This window comes from Anastrepha obliqua, chromosome 5 (genome assembly GCF_027943255.1).
Source record: "Anastrepha obliqua isolate idAnaObli1 chromosome 5, idAnaObli1_1.0, whole genome shotgun sequence".
Classification (NCBI taxonomy): Eukaryota; Metazoa; Arthropoda; class Insecta; order Diptera; family Tephritidae; genus Anastrepha; species Anastrepha obliqua.
In genome coordinates this window covers 72,718,884-72,739,006 of record NC_072896.1, presented here as the reverse complement: position 1 = coordinate 72,739,006, position 20,123 = coordinate 72,718,884, and the positions used below count along the sequence as shown (strand labels likewise).

The 20,123-nt window shown below is 37.3% G+C and overlaps 1 protein-coding gene across 1 annotated transcript; it reads right to left on the bottom strand.

Annotated features, from left to right (window-relative positions):
• Positions 1–15,383: 15,383 nt before the first annotated feature.
• LOC129248826 (uncharacterized) lies at positions 15,384–19,919 on the bottom strand. The gene is made up of 3 exons (XM_054888438.1): positions 19,780–19,919; positions 18,806–18,928; positions 15,384–15,528 (listed from the first exon to the last, which is right to left on the bottom strand). Exons 1-3 carry the CDS (start codon positions 19,917–19,919, stop codon positions 15,384–15,386), a joined length of 408 nt encoding a protein of 135 aa, XP_054744413.1.
• Between the last annotated feature and the right edge of the window lie 204 nt (positions 19,920–20,123).

Sequence of the window (20,123 nt, the reverse complement as noted above, 5' to 3'; positions counted from 1 at the left end):
TTCTCTTCAGCAAAGACGTTAAATTTTCAGGAGTGTTGTAAGAACAAAACAAAAAAAAAAAAATGATTAAATAAAAATATTTCGAAAAATTTTGCAAAAAAAAAAATAACACTAACCAAAACGCTTTTGGCGTTAACGGTGTATCAGAACAACTCAAGCAAAAGGTTCATGAAATGCATCAAACACAGCTGTGCGCAACAAATAAAACAACAACTATCAGAAACTAATAAATAATAAAAGTCGTTTCGCTACACAATAACAGCCATAAGCAAAAACAAAAGTGCACAAAAGTTGACAGCCGCCAAAATGGATGAAACAAAAGTACTTGAAGTCGCACTCCAGAATTGCCAACGCCTCGAGCGCTCAATTTACGAATCGATACGCCTGGTGCGACGTCTCAACATACGTTACAATTCCGATTGGCTTTTGAAAAACTACAAAAATTACATGGCGAATATTTGGTCCCAATATCAATGCAAATTGCCCGACTCGGCGCGCAGTGCCACCTCGGTACGCTCACTGCCCGTATCAGCGACCAGCGGAAAATCCTCGCGGGCATTGCTTCAAAGTAAATCATCGAATGTGGTGCTGAGTGCGCGCAGCTCGCACGAGTTGTGCGGCATCAATCGACAAATCAACTATAAATTCATCAAAATCAAAAGGAGCATGGAGGCGCTCATCCATCAGATACAGCATGCTATCGACATAGCGAATCGCCAGAGGAACTTTGTGCATCTGAATGTGAATGCACGTGACAGTCGGACGCGCATCTGTTGTCATTGAGCGCGTGAGACAAGCGCAATTGAGCGGGAAGAGAGGGTGGATATATTGGATTATTGTTACGATTGTTGGTGGTTAACTGCGTTGGCAATGGCGAATGAGGTGAATTATGAGTGAGGGAAGGAATTCAGTAGCAGAGGGTTTGTTTTGAATGCTCGGCATTTGTGTGCTTTCGGTATTTACAATTTTCGATAGAGAAAATGATATGGGTCTTTATTTGTACTAAGAGTTTAGCGCATATCTCGTTAGCTATGCACATATTTGGCTTATAGAGAATTATATAATAGAATTTATATTTATAAATAAATGTTAAAAGATACTACATTTGTAGTCAGTTGAGTTCTAAAAAATTCTGACAGTTCCGCAAAGTTTAATTTTATTTCTTATTTATTCAACGGGCATTCTTGGCAAAGGAGGCTCAGAGCTTCGCTTGAAAATTGGAATACTCAAATCAATATGTCACATCAAATGCGAATGTGGAAATTTATATCTAAAAGAAAAACATAGTTACACTCTAAATTCTATAGGGAACTGATAAAAGTCTCTACCATAGGATAGTCCACGTAGCATTTAGGATGTAAATATATACATATATCTAATCTCGTTTGACGGTATTTGCGGTCGCAATCCTCGGAACGCCTTGACCGACTGCTTTGAAATTTTTTGCGTAAACTATATTTCATTTCGCAGTCGAGTTGCCACCTGTTTAAAAAGTTAAATTAAGCAATAACATTGATAAAATCCTACAATGCTGATGTCAAATGGAAATGGAAAAAGTGCTATTTTTCAAAAATATTTTTTGGGGGGTTGCCACCTTTTTCAAAATTTGAAACAAAGTTTATCAAGAAGATAAATGATATATAACAATAAATGATATATAACAATATATAAGTCTTACTTTCGAAAACATTTCCAAAGAGTGTTACCATCTGTCTGAAAAATTTAGATATATTAAATTAATTAGATAAACGGAATATTATTATATGAGTGTCGAACGTAAGAGGTTTACAAATCTGATTCTTAAAACAATTTTGAGTGTGGTTGCCCCCTGTTAAAAGCGGAGTAATTAAATTTTATAAAAGTTAACGGAAATACTGATATAGCAGTAAAGAAATTTCAAGAAAGATTTTTCACGAGGCAATTACAGTGTTGAAACCATTTCGAAAAAATAAAAATATGAGATCCCCGCTGGAGCGTCGTTCCGGCCAAATGGCGTCGTACGGGGCATCTGATACTTCAAAATGCATGTTTCAGAGTTCTCTCAGTTGGACTGAACGAAGTTCTGTGAAAATTGGTTCGATTGCAATTGCTGGGATGGCAAAAATAAGTTGATTTACATGGAGAATATTTAGGAAAACAATAAAACGATTTTCCACCATTATCGTTAATTTTTTCATTGATAGGCAAGAAGTAGAAATAACAACTGTGGTATCTCAACACAATTTGTACAAATACCGGCCCTTGGCTGAATCAAGACATTTTTATATCAGCTGATTTCGGGATAGGGAATTCCGGCTCGCACTAAGTGAAATATTTGTATGTGAAAGCAACAATAGATTAGTGCAACGATGGTCAATCGGCTTTGGTTTTAGCCGCTTAGCTCACAATCGACATGTACAGGATTTGATTGAAAAGTAATGAGCCTTCCCGCGCGGAGTGTCTGCCAAGCGATCAACCGAATCAGCTGGAGGGGGAAAATGATCGTTGGACCTTCCCCTTCCAATAGAAACCGGTCCCATTTCGCTGGCTACAGCGGTGCAGTCAACAACGCTCCGCGCGTGAAAGCTGTTTTAAAAGTGTGTTAGGATTTTGCAGTGGCGAAAATGCAGCGATCGTTGGAGCAACGTTACTCGATCAAATTTTGCGTAAAGCTAAATAGTTTGTACCTCCAGGAAGAACTGTAAACGCGGCATTTTACAAAGAAGTGCTCCTTCGGCTGAAAAACCGCTTCACCCGGGTTCGGCCCGACCTCGTCAACAATTGGACCCTTCATCATGACAATTCGCCGGCGCACACCGCCTTCCTCTGCATCTCTGCATTGGCCAAGATGGGGGTTCCGGTGCTTCCCCACCCTCCCTACAGCCCAGACCTGTCCCTTCCTTACTTCTTCTTGTTCTCGCGCCTGAAAAGAAAGCTGAAGGGGAGGCGTTTCGACTCCATCGAGGTGATCCAAAAAACTGTGAACGCGATTCCGGCGGATGAGTTTAAAAAATGTTTCCTGCAGTGGAAGGACCGCTACCAGCGGTGATTTGACGCTCAAGGGTCCTATTTTGAAGAATATTTGTTGTCTAAGCCAAAAGGTTTAATGAACCTGCTTTAAAAAAGTAAGGCTCAATACTTTTCAATCAAACCCTGTATGAGCTAGTGCTTCCAAGTGAGAGTATTTATGTACAATATATTACAATTTGCATACTTTCAGACGGGATGCTTTGAAAAGCAATGGAATTACAAAATATTTTGCGCAAAAAATGTAGAAGGTATGGCCACTCTCAGACCGTTAATCGGCTGTCAGCGAATTTGAAAGAATCAGCTGGTTGACTGACGTAACCGAGATTTGTTACTGCTTATTTTATCTGTTTCAGTCTGGTACTGCTGGTCTTATTATTAGTAAAAACAAAGGACAAACAAGGGCCTTTTAAGCTTTACTAGAGAGTTTCAAGGCACCTTGGATACTGGGGGTTAGGCACATGCATGCCTGCATGCTAAAGATTCTTCATGTCGGAGATGCCCTACGTTCGCTTCTTAACTTATATCTTATCTTAAAGCGTGAAACCAGGTGTATGGTTGTGAACTTACTTTTTATTTTAACTTAAAAGAGAGCAATGAAAGCTTCTCGAAAATATTCTTCATCTTCAATTCAAACTAATTTGCGACAAAAATGGTGAAACGGTAGCTGACAGTCTGTAGAGAAGAAATTATTTTCCTGCTTGTATTCGAAGTTTGTCTCAATTTCATGTAGCCACGAAAACAAAGCAAGAAATTTTTATTCGCTAATCCAATTTCGGCTCCCAATCCACACTCAAACCTACGCATCTCACCTCCAATGCATACCAAGTAGTCAGAAACATAAACTACAGAATCGATCGATCTTGTTGTCGTTAATGAATTATTAGTAGAAATTTAGAGCAGTCCTCCCCATCTATGAAATAAAATGCCAAAGAAAAAATGACAAAAAATACCACTTGAGCGCAGGGATAAGGCAAGCAAAATTCTATGTAGCTGTTATTATTCAACTAATATGTGAAGTGAGCAATAATCGTCATTTCAAGAAATCAACCTGCTGCCAAAGCGAGCGACAACACCACTACACAAACCAAAGCTACCAAATTGTGCTGTACTTAACCCCTGAACACTCAAATTCGGTGGGTCGTTGGTTATAGGAAAGGCAGACAGGCAGACAAGCGGACAGGGAAGCTATAGCAAAGTGTTGGCAATTGTTATGCAGGCGTGCGCGTCTGACAGCGAACAGCAGCAGCTTATCGCTCTAATGGCATAAACATCCCCGACGTGAGTGAAATGCCAATGAGCAGACCCGAAAAGCGGCGTAGCGTTTGAAGGACCAAGTATAATAAAGAGAGTTTGCTTGAATGGATGCGGTTAGATGTGTATGTGAGTGTCATGTTGAGTAAGCGTGCAAACCAAATCAAGCCAAACCAAATCAAAAACTTCCTAGTCAAAGGCGCATCAAACTCAACCGAAAAACCAAAACCAAAACTCTAAAACGAATGAACGAAGGCAATACGCGCTGTAAAAAGCTGCCTGCAAAAAGTTGACTCGCGGCGGTTAAGACTGAAATGAGCAAGCAAACCGACAAAGTTGCAGTGGTGCCTCGGTTAAAGCGGCAGACAACACGTTCCGTATTCGTGCAGATAGGAGGGGCAACCAGAAAGGGCACGGGAATAAACAAACTTTTCAACAATTTCAACTCAAACTGTTCATTGTCTGACCGCGTCAGTATCGAAGCGGTTCAATGCTGAATCTCCGTCTCATGTCCCTAGACACATCATACGCCACGAAAAGAATCTTTTTCAAAATTCAATTCACACATTTTGCCAGTTGTCGATATTTTGGGCCGTGATTTGCAATGCGAGCAAGCGCCTGTGGCATCCATCCACCGAATCGACAACAAATAAACAAGCTTTTACTTGTCCTTTACTTTGGTTTCGCTTCCCAAAACATGCGCTTGCTCCGCTATTTTGCTAGTCCGCCCCAGCTTCAGCGTATTCGCTTAATCACGCGCATTGCAATTTTCGACGGCGGCTTTCGTTGCGCGTATAATGATGAGTTGCTAGTTTTTTTTACAAGTATTGTAAATGCGGGGGAAATTGTAACGAATTGTTGTAGGCGAGTTGCATGCCACATCAATAACAATGCATGCTTACGAGTATGTTGCTGATGGCATGGAAAGTATTGCATGTCGGCACGAATTCGGCTATGGATGCTGATTGTCGTTGATGACATTTTTTTATATTTCTGGGGGATGACTCCAGAAGGTTTATCTATTTACTTAAATCGGAATTGAATGAATTTAAAAGGCAGTTAGAAGGAATATGCGAATAGGGAGCTACAGATTACCGGATAGATTCATATCCAAAGTTTAAACTTAACTTAACAGACTTGCTGTGAGTGTCAAAAGTGTTTACAATTTATTTTTCAGGTTTACATTATTTTCCAATATTCTTTAATATAGTCGTTTTTTATCATTACTATTGAGAAAGCCATAGAAATATCTGGTACATTGCCATAGGTACATTTTTCTAAAAAGTAGTTTTTTTGCAAGCTTGAGTCATGAGGCAATAATGAAAGATGATATAGGATGTCTAGTTTTCACCCTGTGCCGTCCATCGTGAGCTATTTAATAAATTCGTGATGCCTCTTGAATAATCCAATTTTTATTTCAGAGCAAAATCTAAAGAAAAAGTACTCAACAGTGTAGAATTCAAAACTTTTGCTAAAAAGTTGGCAGGCAATACTGTTTTTGTTGTGCTACAAAACGTGGGCAACTATTCATATTCCAAAAAAACAAAATGAAATGAAATGGAAATATTGGCCAAAAGCGTGCGGTACTTCATTGGAAACAGGCGAAAAAATTTGCGTGTATCACTTTTTTATTATTATTTTTATTTATTTATCAGTATTAGCAGTACGAGTATTAGGGGCGAAGTTGTCTAGTGTCTAGCTCTTCCGATTCCTATCGAAATTTTGCTTTCCTGGAATGAGCCCGTGACGGAAAATCCTTCTACGCAAATAGAGTCAATCCTTTTTTATTTAAGAAGTGTAGTTTTATATAAACGAATTTTGATTTATCGTAGATCATATTGATTTCCGTGTGTTTCACTTGGAACAAGCATTCGCCCATCTTAAGGAACGACTTGTGAAACTGGATAGGTTCGAATCCCACGTCAAACAAATACTTTCTGAGTGGCAGATTAAAAAGATGGAATACCGAACCAAAACAATGCATTGGGCTTGGGAGGATATGGCACAGGTAAAATTAAAAAATTCTTGCATCGACTAACGTAGATCTTTTGTGAATGGAAAACTTTTCTTTTTGGTGTGAAACTCATAGTTTTTTAGATATGGGCTGTTAAAGCTTTTGTGGGACGTACCAAAAGTTAGAATGAAATTGTTAAAATCCAACATCTAAGTTCAAAATACTAAGTTAGGCTGTATTTTATATCTCTATGGTTTTAGCCATCATAATCGTTTGTCAAATCACAAGCTTTTGGATTAAGGATATGGGTAAGACTCCGTCAGAAAATATGAGATTTGCAAGTGGTCTTTCGATTTCTTTGAAACTTTGGGAAATATTAGTTCTAGGTAAGATACATTCGAGCCTAAAAGGATTTTGAAAAATTTTCAAAATTGAGTCATCTACGCCATGTTGAAAATCGGGACCGTGTTTTTTTCAAAAATCAATATTTCTTGAACCGTTGGATGGATTTCAATGCAATTTACAGACAATATAGAAACAAATAAGTAGTTTAAATTAGTATTATGTTAAAAAAAAAATTTCGAAATTTTGACCAAAAAAAAGTCAAAAAAATTTTTTTAATCAATTTTTAGTTGATTTGGCCAGTTTTTTAGATTTTCTGTTATACACGTAACGATTCCTTATGATTTAACCTTTATTTTGAAAAAAAAAAATGTTATGGTGTCTATAATAGTTCTCGAGATATTGCGATTTTAGTGGAAGCGCGCACCGTGAAGTTCGCGGTTACGCAGCGCGGGAGTAGAAAAACGCGCACAGACCTGCAGCAGTCTGCTCCAGTCACTTCATACAGGAACACATAACGCAGCGCGAACCGTGCGTGCGTACGCGAACCGTGCGTGCGCGCTTCCACTAAAATCGCAATATCTCGAGAACTATTATAGACACCATAAAATTTTTTTTTTCAAAATAAAGGTTAAATCATAAGGAATCGTTACGTGTATAACAGAAAATCTAAAAAACTGGCCAAATCAACTAAAAATTGATTCAAAAAATTTTTTTGACTTTTTTTTGGTCAAAATTTCGAAATTTTTTTTTTAACATAATACTAATTTAAACTACTTATTTGTTTCTATATTGTCTGTAAATTGCATTGAAATCCATCCAACGGTTCAAGAAATATTGATTTTTGAAAAAAACACGGTCCCGATTTTCAACATGGCGTAGATGACTCAATTTTGAAAATTTTTCAAAATCCTTTTAGGCTCGAATCTATCTTACCTAGAACTAATATTTCCCAAAGTTTCAAAGAAATCGAAAGACCACTTGCAAATCTCATATTTTCTGACGGAGTCTTACCCATATTCATCTTTCTAAATCCTGAAGAAACACACAGCAAACTTGGGAAGCGTTACTAATTTAATGCTTTATGAATAAAAATATCATCAAATATATTAAATAAATAAGTCAGTGGCTAGGTGCATGTAGATGCCAATGACATGCTAAATTAAAAATATAAAATATTGTATATAAATAATTATATCATCATCATAAAATGACATGAAATTATTATATTATATTTACGTTGACCTTTTTTAAATTTCTTACTACCTTTTCAGAAAAGGGATATATTTATGCCCTTTGCATCAATGAATTAATTAGCACCCGAAATCAGTTATCAAACTTTACATAGCCTTTTATTATGGAATCATGGACTTGAGTATAACAGAAGTAAACTGAAAAAAGTCAAAATAAAATTTCTTAACTTTGAAAGTGGAAAATTTTGGATAGCGGTTTTAAAGTCAGATATATTCGGTTCTTTTTAACTTATTTTTCTATTTTATTGTCATTTTTTTTAGAATCAATTATACTTTTAAAAAATATTCGTTTGAAAAATATTTATTTAATTCTAAAATTCCTTTCTAAAAAAGTTGTTTTCCAATTTTTTTATTACAGGGTCCGGTACTCGTGTACCGACCAACTTCAGACCGCTCGCGCAGCTGATGCACGGGCAACTAAATGAGAAAAATATTTGGCTATAATATCACAACCAGCGACTGTTCGTGAGCTTGAGCACCTTAAAGTAAATAAAGTTTACTCGTTACAATGATACTGGTAGCATCGCGAAACGTCGTGGAGGTGGCCATCAAAAGACTGCAACGTCACGTGTAATAGTTCAAATAGTGTTTAAAGTTCAAAGTCAAGCCTTACAAGATCCGTGATTTCACACCAAAGCACTAACAAGTCAGGCTTGAGAGACCGAAGGAGTCGCTTCGCTTGGCCGGAAGCGGTCAATTTCCGAACATTGTGTTTTCTGACGAGACATTTTTTTTAAATTGAGCAACCAACCGACCGTGCATACGAGAATTTGATCTTCAATTAGCCACCAGGAGGCAGCAGCTGCCACAAGTAATGGTGTGGGTCGCTGTAACCGCAGATGGGCGGTCTCCAATCTGGAATCGGGAAAGTATTCTGGAAATTGGTTTGAAGCCGTGCGCAGACAAACATTTCGGTGGCACACCATGGACGTTTTAACAGGACTCGGTACCGTCTTACAAAGCTTGAGTGAACCAAGTGTCACCTGATGTGGCAACGCTGCCATAACCTTGAAATGGATCTCTGTGGATGACCATTCAGTTGAGTAGTACGCGTTATCTATCGCAAGGGAGAACACACGAAGTTTTTAAAGTGTTGTAGTTTCTACGTTAAAATTAAATAAATGCGTTATATGTTTTGTTAAAAATTGTGGTCGCGTTTTAATTGGTAGACTTTTGCGATAGTAGGAGAACATATCGTAAGTAGTTGACACAAGAATGGTTAAGAAACAACGTTCCGAACTTCATAACGTCCACACAATGACTCTAAAATTCACCAGACGCGAATCCGATGGATTATTCTCTTTGGGCCATTTTGAAGAACACGATTCGATCTAAAAGAGTCTTGAGGCGCTGAAAAAAGCCATTGTCCGCGAGTGGTCCAAAATACCTGCAAGTCACATTGGGGCAGCTTGCGATTCATTTCTGGACCGTCTCAAGGCCATAGTCAAGGAATAATGTGGCCATATCAAGCAAAAGTAAAATTCTTAATTTTGTATTATTTCCACACATTTTTTACTTTGAATTGAATAAAAGTAATTTACCAAACTAAATTTGTGGGCCTTTTAAATTGGTTACACTTCGACGGGCCCTCTAATAGTTGAGGCTATGTTCAGTAATACCTCAAAGTGTTGTAGTCGGATTCGTCTAATTTTTCCCGTTATATTAAAATGCGTTGCAGTGAACCAGAGACAACTTAACGCTCTAACGCTAGTATACCCACTCGTTCATATTTTAATCCATTTGTGAATTGATTAAGGCATCCTACGTACATTAATATGCTGGGAGTGTTATTCTAAAGCAAAACAAAACCCTCTCAAAAATGTTTAACAAACAAAGAAATTTTTTTTCCAAAACAATGTTTTTTAAAGTAATTTTTATCCTAAATATTATAAAAAAGATTTTGCAAAACAAATTTTTTAAAGTAAATTTTGTTCTAAATAACAACATTTTTTTCTAATATAAAAAAAAAACGAAAATATTTCAATTCAAAGTGCAAAAGCTGTCATAATTTTTTATATTGAATAAATCTGAAAATTATTCAATTTTGTCCAAATTTTTGTCCGTTTACTTCTTATTTCTACAAGCATACCAGCCGAAAGCCTCCGATGCTAGCGCTGAACTACTTTTAGTTTGTATAATAATTTTATTGTTATGTAAACCTTTATAAAATAAAATAAAAAAAAAAAATTTCAGAATAATTTACGGCAATGTTCAAAATATTTGGATATTTTACATGGAACTGCACTATTACAAGTTTTCGAAATGATAAGTAGTTTTCGCTCGACTTCTAAAAAACAGCATCAAAATTCTCATAATCGCGAATAAATACAATCATTAATCTATGCATAATTGAAGCTTCAAAAAAGTGTTCAGTTTGCCTCTACAGAGCTCTGACCACTTTTCAGCGAAAAAAACTTAGCGCTGTACAAGTTGTAGATATGAAGTAATGAGACTCGCGTTGTAAAGCGTTTTATTCCCATTTCATACGAATTCACTTATTATTCCTTACTGATGGTACCCGCAAAACTAGACGAAGAACGCTCAACTTCCCTTTCGGCTGCATGCAAGTACTCAGCAATTAAGCTCATGTCGGTACTAGGCCACTGAGAGGCCACAGGGAGACCACAGGAAACCGCTGGGCTAGAGAGCCAGTTAGACAGGGATCCGTGAAGTGGTTTCCCCGTGCATCAAGATAATTGGTGTTTCATCGACTATCTGTGGGTTGTGTGGCCTTCTCGTTAACTCAGCGAATTCTGGGCAGATACATCAACTTGTAAGGCCGCAGTTTCATGCACTAGAGGCGCCCGAGGAAACTTCTAAGTCTAACAAAGCCGCAGCTCTTGAATTTTGTGAGTATCCTATCCGCATTTGCTGGGCATCCATGCTCTGGAGCTTCACATTATTTCGAGTCTCCTTAATGCAGCTATCTGAAGGATGGGGTATAATCATTTCAACATCTTCTGGCAGCATTTCGAAAAGCTTTTGCTCGTCTATCTCGAAGAAGTAACATCTGAGACACTCTAATGACCAGTTGAAAGATATCCATATTTTACACAAACAAATTATCTTACTATCGTGCGCTTAACTTACGTACTTATCGAACAATGCAGATGGTCGAATACAGTGATACATACTTGGTTATATGCCTGATCACAGAAATACAGAACGATGGCGGAGAACCCTTGGTTTATCTTTTCACAGCTAGAGTCTTTTCTTCTTATTCTGTCATCAAGTTAAGCAAGAAAGTAAATGCAGTACTGTTGATATTGTTTGCATCGATGGACCTAAAATTTCGTGATTGATCTACTTTTTGTAAAAATGGACCTAAAACAGTTCTCAGATCTAAACAGTGTTCTCGATATTGAGAAAGTATGAGCCGAAAGCAGTAGAAATGTGCGCAAACAAAAGTTGACAGAGTGGGCCAGTCGAACAGTCATTTGAATGAAGTTTTGCTCCGTAATCAATCTTACTATTTATAATTAAATAAAATTTAAAAACACTAATCTGAGTTTTTTATTTTTTAACTAACTTTTATATTACTTACTACTACTACTTACTAGCTAGATATTTGAAAGTCTTATACAGACCGAGAAAATGTTATTGACTTTCAAAACCAAGAATGAGCCTAAAATTCCCCATAGGTTCTTGACGTGCTAAATTCAAATCTAAGCTCAAATAGATCAACCCTACATGCTTTCGAAATATTTCGGCTTGTAAAAAAAGGAGGATTTGGATATATTTGTTTGTTTGGTTATGTAATACTACTTTTTGAATGGTACTAGACATTGTTAAAGTACAAATATTTCCCTTTTAAACCTATTTTCATAAGACTGCAGATTCAACAGATTATACAGGGTAGGCCATTTAAAGCGGGCCCATTTGTTTCTGAAAAAAAACATTGAAAAAAACATTTTTTTTTGTGTTGATATGAAAAATCATTTATTTTGATTCAAGGAGATTTGTTCCAGCTAGTTTTTGAAAATGATATCCTTCAAATGTTTGCCTCTGGCCTTGATGGCCAAATGTGTCCTTTTTTCGGCGTTTTCCATCGTTTTGGCCAATATTTCGGCCGGTATGGCGGCGATTTCGCGTCGGATATTGTTTTTAAGTTGAGTTAGAGTCCTTGGCTTGTTGATGTATACCTTGGATTTCAGATAACCCCACAAATAAAAGTCCGGTGGCGTCAAATCTGGTGATCTCGGTGGCCACGGAAAATCACCATTTTTCGAAATCAACCTTCCAGGGAACAATGGCTTCAAAAAATCGATTGTAGCGCGTGAAGTGTGGCATGTAGCCCCGTCCTGTTGGAACCAGTAGCCTTCCATGCGCCTGAGTGTTGTCCTGGCGATGCCTAATTCCTGAGAACGACGATAACTCGATGTTCGCGGAGCCTCCTCAACACTGGCTCGTACAGCCTCGATATTTTCAGCAGAACGTCGTGTACGTTGTCTGGATGCGTGGCTGGTATTGCTGAGACTACCGTGGTTAATAAATTTTGCGTATAAACGCTGTAAAGTGCTTTTGGATGGCGCACTTTTAACTTTATTTTTTTTTTTAAACGCACGTTGAGTTTTCACAATTGAGAAGTTATTTTGGATGTAAAGCTGAATTATTTCAGCGCGTTCTTTTGGAGTGTACTGCTCCATGGTAAAAATTGTCTTGGACTGACGCTTCCAACGCGCTATGTCATTAGTCGATCTGACGTTCCTGTCAAAAGTTATAGGGTTGCCCGATGGGCCCGCTTTAAATGGCCTACCCTGTATTTCAAAGAGTAATAACGGCCTTTTTACATATCAAAAGGCGAAGAGTAGTTTGCGACATTTTTACGATATTGAAAAAAAAGTATCTCATGACTTGAAATATCGGTAAAAATACTAACACTGCGTTACAAAAACGAACTTTTTTTCTGTCCTATGAACCAAATATACTTTTTCGGAAAGGGGAGAAAAAATAAGAATACACGTGTATCGGCGATTTTCATGTACACGTCAGAATTTTTTTTTTACGTGATAACGTCTTATAATTCGATTTAACAGGCTGCACGCACGAAAAAATGTGTCGTTATCTTGCTCATTAGTGTTACCTTGCTCATTTATCGTTACCTTGCTCATTGCCGTTACCTTGAATGAACTGCAAGCGAAAGCGCGGAACGAACGACAAAGCAAACGAACGGCAACGTTCGACATCTTGCTTTCTCCTACTTAAGTGAGCGTATATATGTATGTATATGCGCATATGTACATATATAAATTTACGTATTTGTATTTGCATATGCCTTCTTATTGATTATTATTAATTTGATTTACTTGAAGAATTTAATAATATATAAAACCGAGTTTGTTAATAATACCTGTTGTTTTAATGTTATTATTATTTTTTGACGTGATAACGTCTTATAATTCTATGTAGCCGGCTGCACGCACCAAATAATGCGTCGTTATCTTGCTCATGTGTCGTTACCTTGCTTGAACAGCATGTTATGTTATGTTATGTTATGTTATGTTATGTTATGTTATGTTATGTTATGTTATGTTATGTTATGTTATGTTCTGTTATGTTATGTTATGTTAAAGTATATTATGTTATGTTAATGTTACCTCATTCTCTATATCCACACAAAATATCAATCAAACAAATAAAATTAAAATTTTCTTTTGAAAAAATGCAACCATTCAATCAGTATTTTCTTATGACGTTGTCACGTTAAACTATCGTCAGTAAACCGACTTTACAGACAACCTCTTTTTATGTATAAAGTATAGAGCTCCTAGTTCGCCTGTGTGAAAAACTTTGGATCAATTTTTAACCCTTTTCCCGTGATCCAATCGGGGTTTTATATCTCTATTGTAATGCGGAGTGAAATACCTTTCTTTTGATACCCACATCGGCATATCTCATGCAATTTTTTTTTTTTCATTTCGAACAGGTGGCAACCCTGTGAAACATTGTCAGTGGCAGCACCTAGGTGAAAAGTCTAGTAATGTGATACACTATCTGTGTGGCCAATTTCATTCAAATCCGTTAAGCTAATTCTGAGATCGTGTGGCTATACAGATATGCATGCAAGAATTGCTCGTTTAAGGGGGGCCTCTACTGTAAAACTTAAAAAAAATCGATTTTTTACTTTTTGTTGAAACATACTCAGAAACAACTCCAGAATGTTCCATGAAAATCTTAAAAAGAAATCTTGAATAGTTTTCAAGTTATAAAAGTTTTAGCAAAGCAGGTATAAACTGAGCGCTCGAGCGGTTTACGGTCATATGCGCTTGATCAAGAGATAAGACGTTCCCTACTCCAACCTTCTACTTGGTTACCCATGTCAGAATATCTATAGATTCTTTTGACCTTGAAAATCGTACAGAGGCTCTTCTTGAAGAGGATAATGAAATATTAAGAGCAGACGAAATGTTATATGGGGCAGGAATAGTTGATTAAGCTGTAAGTATAATATGAAAAATTGTTTAAGCGTGTTTTTCTCGAAACCACGTTTTCAAAATTGCCCACATCACAGCTCCGTGAAAAATTAACATATCAAGCTCAAACTTTGATAGTATATTTTTAACAATATTTACTAGTTTTTAAAGCTATGGTGGGAAAAAATTTATTATTTATAACCCCTTTTTTAATAACAAAATGACAACAAAAAAATGTCGATTTATTAAAAAACTTCAAAAATTTTACAAAAAAAATTTTTTTTTGCAAGTAATAGGCTTAACAACTAAAAATAGTGATATATAATAAAAAAAATTTGGTTTTTTTCATTTCAGATTTTTTTTAAATGCGCGACAGTGTGGGCAGATTTCAAAAGGCGTTTCGGGGGAGCGGCTGTACAGCTGCCATTTTGAAATGAAAATAAATTTAAAAAATTTTTTTGTACACTCAAGACTTGTGTTTATCTAACCCTAAACTTTTTTTTACTAATTAAATTAATACAAGTATGAAAGCAAAATCCATGAAAATTTGATTTTTACAGTAGAATCCCCCCTTAAAGTTATAAAATACAAAAAAAAAAAATTGTGACGTGTACATGAAAATCGCCGATACACGTGTATTTTTATTTTTTATCCCCTTTCCGAAAAAGTATATTTGGTTCATAGGACAGAATGTGTGTAACGCGGTGTAATTTTATTTCGGAATGTCTCGGAATATCCCGAAATATCTCGAATGTCTTATGTTCTGGGGCACTTCAGAGGCCAGAACCCAGATGTAGACTCAGCATGTCAAAAACTTTCGCAATAATATAGTCTAGTGTCTGTTTCAAAATATGAGTTAAACTATTTTATCAATGAAAATAATTCTTTGTAATAATCATTCCATCTTTTATGTATTTAATTTCTCTAGACTTTTGCTGCAAAAATTACAAATTCCACTTATATTCTTGACCAATCTAACCAGTTGAAATGTGATCTCTATTTGCCAGAAAACACATCCGTCATATCCCCTGCTCTCGTCAATCACGCCCTTTTACATTTCTGCTTCTCTTCCCTGCTGTTTCCGCTCTCCAGTATTAAGTGTTGTATGCACTTGTATGTAGTTCACCATCCTCCTGCCTCAAGTTCACCTTCATCGCTACTTTATCTGCGCTTCGTTTCGCGCTTGAGTATCTCCTCCAAACGACGCCGTTCTTTGACACTCAAAACCTTCTCCAATTGTTCCAACGTCAGGTTGATTTCGCGTTTCGAGTGTAATGGCGGCCAAAGTGTTGTTATGGCAAAGGTTCTGAGGGGATGGAGTGAAAGAATGTTAACTAAGTTTTACTTTGTGTATTAAAATATGTCAAAGATGCTTGAATTGCTACTTCAATTGTTGTTGTTTTTGTACGTTAATTGTTCTTGTTGCTGATGTTGCTTATCAAAGTAACGGGCTGCTTGTTGAAAAGTGTTACAACTACAAAGTTAATTGCTTGACTACAACAAAAACTAAGCAAGCGTAGCGAGGTGTGGCTGTTAGTGCCGTGGCTTTCGCTACCTTTGGAATGGCCTTTTTCGTGTTTCTCCAGCTGTGCATTTTAGGTGTTAAAAGCGAATTAAGTTGAGAGGATCAACAAAGAGTGAAGAAAATACTTAGCGGTGTTGGATTGCAGTTAGTTTAACTCTCTTCGGGATTTTCTTTGTTTGTTGGTGGAGGTGTCGATTGAAAATATTTCAAAGTGGACTGGCTGCTGAAGGTGTTTAGTGTATTAAGTGCTTTTCACTTTAAGGAGCTTTTTATTGGTATGGATTGACCCAATTTTGTGTGAGAAAATAATTTGGTGGTAAACTTCTTAAAATTGAGGGAGTTAGTTTGGCTACACTAAATTTCAACACTTTTTTACGTCGTACTTTGGGACGGTGTTTTTTTGGCCATCAGAATAAATAGGCTTTCTCTTAAGATTTTAAAAATAAAATGAAATATGAAGTATTAAATTTTCAATATCAAAATAAGCATACATTTTTTGTTCATATCAAGCAGGGGAAGAGGAAGAGAAATTTAAAATGTGTGCCAAGTTGGGATAACTGGATAAAGAGTTTATGGAAGGTGGGTATATTTCTTCCCTTACTACAATAATTTGAAATATTCCGCTTAACAAATTCATCGCAATATTCAAGTACTGAAGTACGCACTTTTAACCAATTTCTTCTTTTTAATAAGAACAATGCTTTAGATAAGGCTAGGTTCTACACATTTATCGCACCGATTTAGCGTGAATTGATATGGCGTTTGAAAGAAGCTGGCACAAAAGCTGCCGATATAGCTGCTACAATAAATGGAAATAGAAATACGATTTCTTCTACTTCCTCGTCTTCAATGCTTCGTCCATGTGTGTTGGGATGGACCTGGCTTCCTTTGCGCCGTAACGACGTTTAGAACTTTCTTGACGGACTCAGGCTTCCTCTAATATAGACGAACGGTGTAAGTGCAAAATATGGCGTCTAACAGTTGAAAAACGATGTCTTGCTTGGAGATTAAGATTAATTTAGACTTTAACATATCCAGAAGAAGAGTATATTAAATTTGGATCTAATACAAATTGATTAAGTATGAATTCCGAGAGCCTGAAACGGCACATTATCGCACGCTAAATATTGGAACGAAGAGCACCAAAATGCTATTTTTTTCTGACCAAAAATGGATGGTTTTTCAAATAATTTTTGGATAAAGTATTATTTTAATTATCTGATAACTTTTACGCTGATTCCTGAATTTTACGGCACCAATTCACACTGCGCGTATCACAAAGGAGTTTCTTACATCAAGAAAGATGCTGATTTTGCTGTGGTCAGCGGTCAGCCAGGATATAAACCGAGTTGAGGGCTCTCTATTCGAGAGTATACAATAAGGTTTTTAATTTCTCGAAGAACTGATCTCTTATAGCACAAAAAAAGTTATGTACGATTTAAATAAGAAGAAACGGCGGACAACGCCCATATTTTTATTTATTTAATTATTTACGCACAATATTTCAAAATATTGTTTTATGAAAACTCCAATTTCAAACTTCAAGAGCCCATAACTCCGTTTCGGAGGCTAACTTCGAAAAATATAAAAAATTCTTTATTAGTTATGAAGCGATCTCTTAGAAAATCTGTTTGGTCTGGACTCAGAAAAAAAATTTATTTTATCGTACAATAGAATTGGTTACTAATACTCATGACTTCGAAAACAACTTTTTGGCTTATTCACTGTTGGGTGCCCTACACTATCACCTACAAAATTATGGCCCGTTTGCACACAACACGGACGATAGAGGTCTATTTGGAGTTAGCCATTCAGGTCTATGACCGAACTATATCGACTGTACGAAACTACAGCGCGACAAATAAGTTCTCAAGACGCTAACCTGCATCACTTTAGATTAAATCAAAGAAGTGTCATTGAAGCACGCATCCTTCAATTTCGTATTCGATCTTATACTTATCAAAACATTACACTAAGCCCAGAAACCGAGATCGAAAACTACATTCATAGTGAGGAGCTTAATAAAATGTTCTGCAAGCAGTTTGTGCTAGGTTGTTACCGCTGAGAACACATCTTCTGGAAGCGCAGCCGACTCTTCTCGTTATAGATTCCTCACGTTTTTGATGTGAGGTTTAACCGAATACGAGATGGAATCATCTCGACATTTATTCCTCATCTACTTTGCTTTTGCCAGACTATGGTTTAGACATCTTAGCCCTCACCTTTTTACATGCTAAATGAGCTATCGCACTTGAATATTTGGCGCTTGCGTAAGTTTGTTAACAATACGTTTCGAACACAATTTTTGACTCTGCCTTTGCCCCTCAACTTTATTTTCTTCCCTTCCTTGGCAGCCATCGTAGCCGAATTGGTTGGTGCGTGACTATCATTGGGAACTGCACAGGTTCGAGACCACGGGTGCGAAACATCATTTGAGAGAAAAAGTTTTTTTTAATGGCGGTCGCTTCTCGGCAGATAATAGCCAGACTTCGAGTGTATTTCTGCCAAGGAGAAGCCCCTCATAAAAAACTACTGCCATTCGGATGCGGCGTAAAGCCGTAAATCCCTCCATTTGTGGAAAACATCAATACGTATACCACAAATAAGAGAAGAAGCTCAGCCAATCATCCAAAAAAGGTGTAAGCGCCAATTGTCTACATATATCTTGAGTCTGTTTTGGTTTGATAACTTGGACGGGTCCCTTTACTTATAGCTCTAAGTGTGCCCCTAAGCCATCTAACAGGCGTGTGCTAAGTTTACTTAAGATGTCTCAATATCTCCTCAAATTATCGAACACACGGCAGATCGACGCGCAAAAATTCATTCTCTCTCATGATTGCGAACATTTTAAAATATGTGCTATACATAAATACAAGTAGCTACATTTAACTCCATTCCGTTGCTTTACTACAAATACTCGTTATGTGAAAATATACTACAGTGCATTGTGGTTCTAAAAATTTTATTGTATTGCGATCTCTTACTGTTTGCCATTCATGTGTATTTGCATTTGTGCATTTTGCCTTGAAAAAATTATCCAATTCTCCACAAAACATACCTGTGAACACGCATCGCATCAATGGCAGTCGGTTGCATGGCTTCATGTTGCTGAATTTCCTTGCGGAACTGTGCATTGTAACGACGGAATGCGTCCACGTAACGCCGTTGGCAAACTTGTTGGCTGCGAAGAGCAAGGAAAGAAAAAGAGGGAGTCAGAAGGAGAGGATAGAATGAGAAGAAAATCGGGAAGAAGTGGAATTGTTGAGATGCATCGATGGATTACAGGTGCAGTTGTCGAGCTCAGCGGCGCAAATAAAAGGACAATGATGTGAAATATGAAATGAAAATATTTGCAGAGTATACAACTCGAGAAGAACCGATGAGCACCAAGCAAAGTAAATCAAAAACTGACATAACCACATAAACATAAAGACACAAGTAAAGGCAAAGGCATTTGCACCAATACTGGCGCACAGGTGCGAATATGTGAGAGCGTATGCACGAGTGCACGCTGAAGCCCATGAGGGATTTGCAACTACGGCAAGTGTGTTCGATGCACGTACAACAGCGCTAACTAGTGTGGAACACGGATCAACATCGCCAGCAGCAGACCGCACAAGAGCAGCGGCCAAGGATGAGCACTGAATGAAAGAAAGCCAGCAGGTTGTGAGGAAACAAATCAAATCAAGCCAAACGAGGCAGCAAGGAAATGCAATTTCCTGACGAAATTCAAACAGATTTGTTGCGCTTTTGCACTGCCTTCCTGCTCAGTTAGAAGCTGCTAACAATAACGAGGCACTAAAGTATATGTACGTACGAGCAAAGAGGGGATGTGGAGCAGTTGGTGTAACAATTGTTGACGTAGATGATAGCTGTAGTCTGCCACACCGTCTGATTATGTCTATATCATGCTTATTGCTCAGCTTTGAGCTTCGATTGTTCCGCTCCTGGTGATTCTTATTGCATGTTCCTAATGTAATTCTTGTTTGCCCTAAGCTTCCCTCCTCTGAATATTCCTTATTTGCTACTCACTATGTTTGCATTTGGTTGGCATTATTCAACGAGCTTGGTGGCCCATAGCCAACACGTCTTGCAATAAGTACGCGGTACCATTGCTTTTGTAGCGCATTCATCGGTCGCTTGAATGGATTTGTATCGTATTCCAATTTCATGTTGGTTCAAGCACTGCAAAGAAAGAAAGAAGAAACAAAAACAAATAATGTATAGAGGAAATAGTATTTTGTGTGAAAACAAAAATTGATGCTGCCTCCAAGGCGCTGATATGTTTGCAGCACGCGAAGAGCAATTGCAATTTCAGCTGATTGCTAACACGTTGCCCTGTGCGGCTTCGCAATTTTTCACCTGCGCGTTCGATT

Coding starts and splice junctions, on each gene's coding strand:
- LOC129248826 (XM_054888438.1), bottom strand. CDS start 19,919: ATGAAATTGGAATACGATACAAATCCATTCAAGCGACCGATGAATGCG. Junction 18,929..19,779: donor GCCAACCAAATGCAAACATA/GTGAGTAGCAAA, acceptor TGCTCTTCGCAG/CCAACAAGTTTGCCAACGGC. Junction 15,529..18,805: donor GATGCGATGCGTGTTCACAG/GTATGTTTTGTG, acceptor CCATCCCCTCAG/AACCTTTGCCATAACAACAC.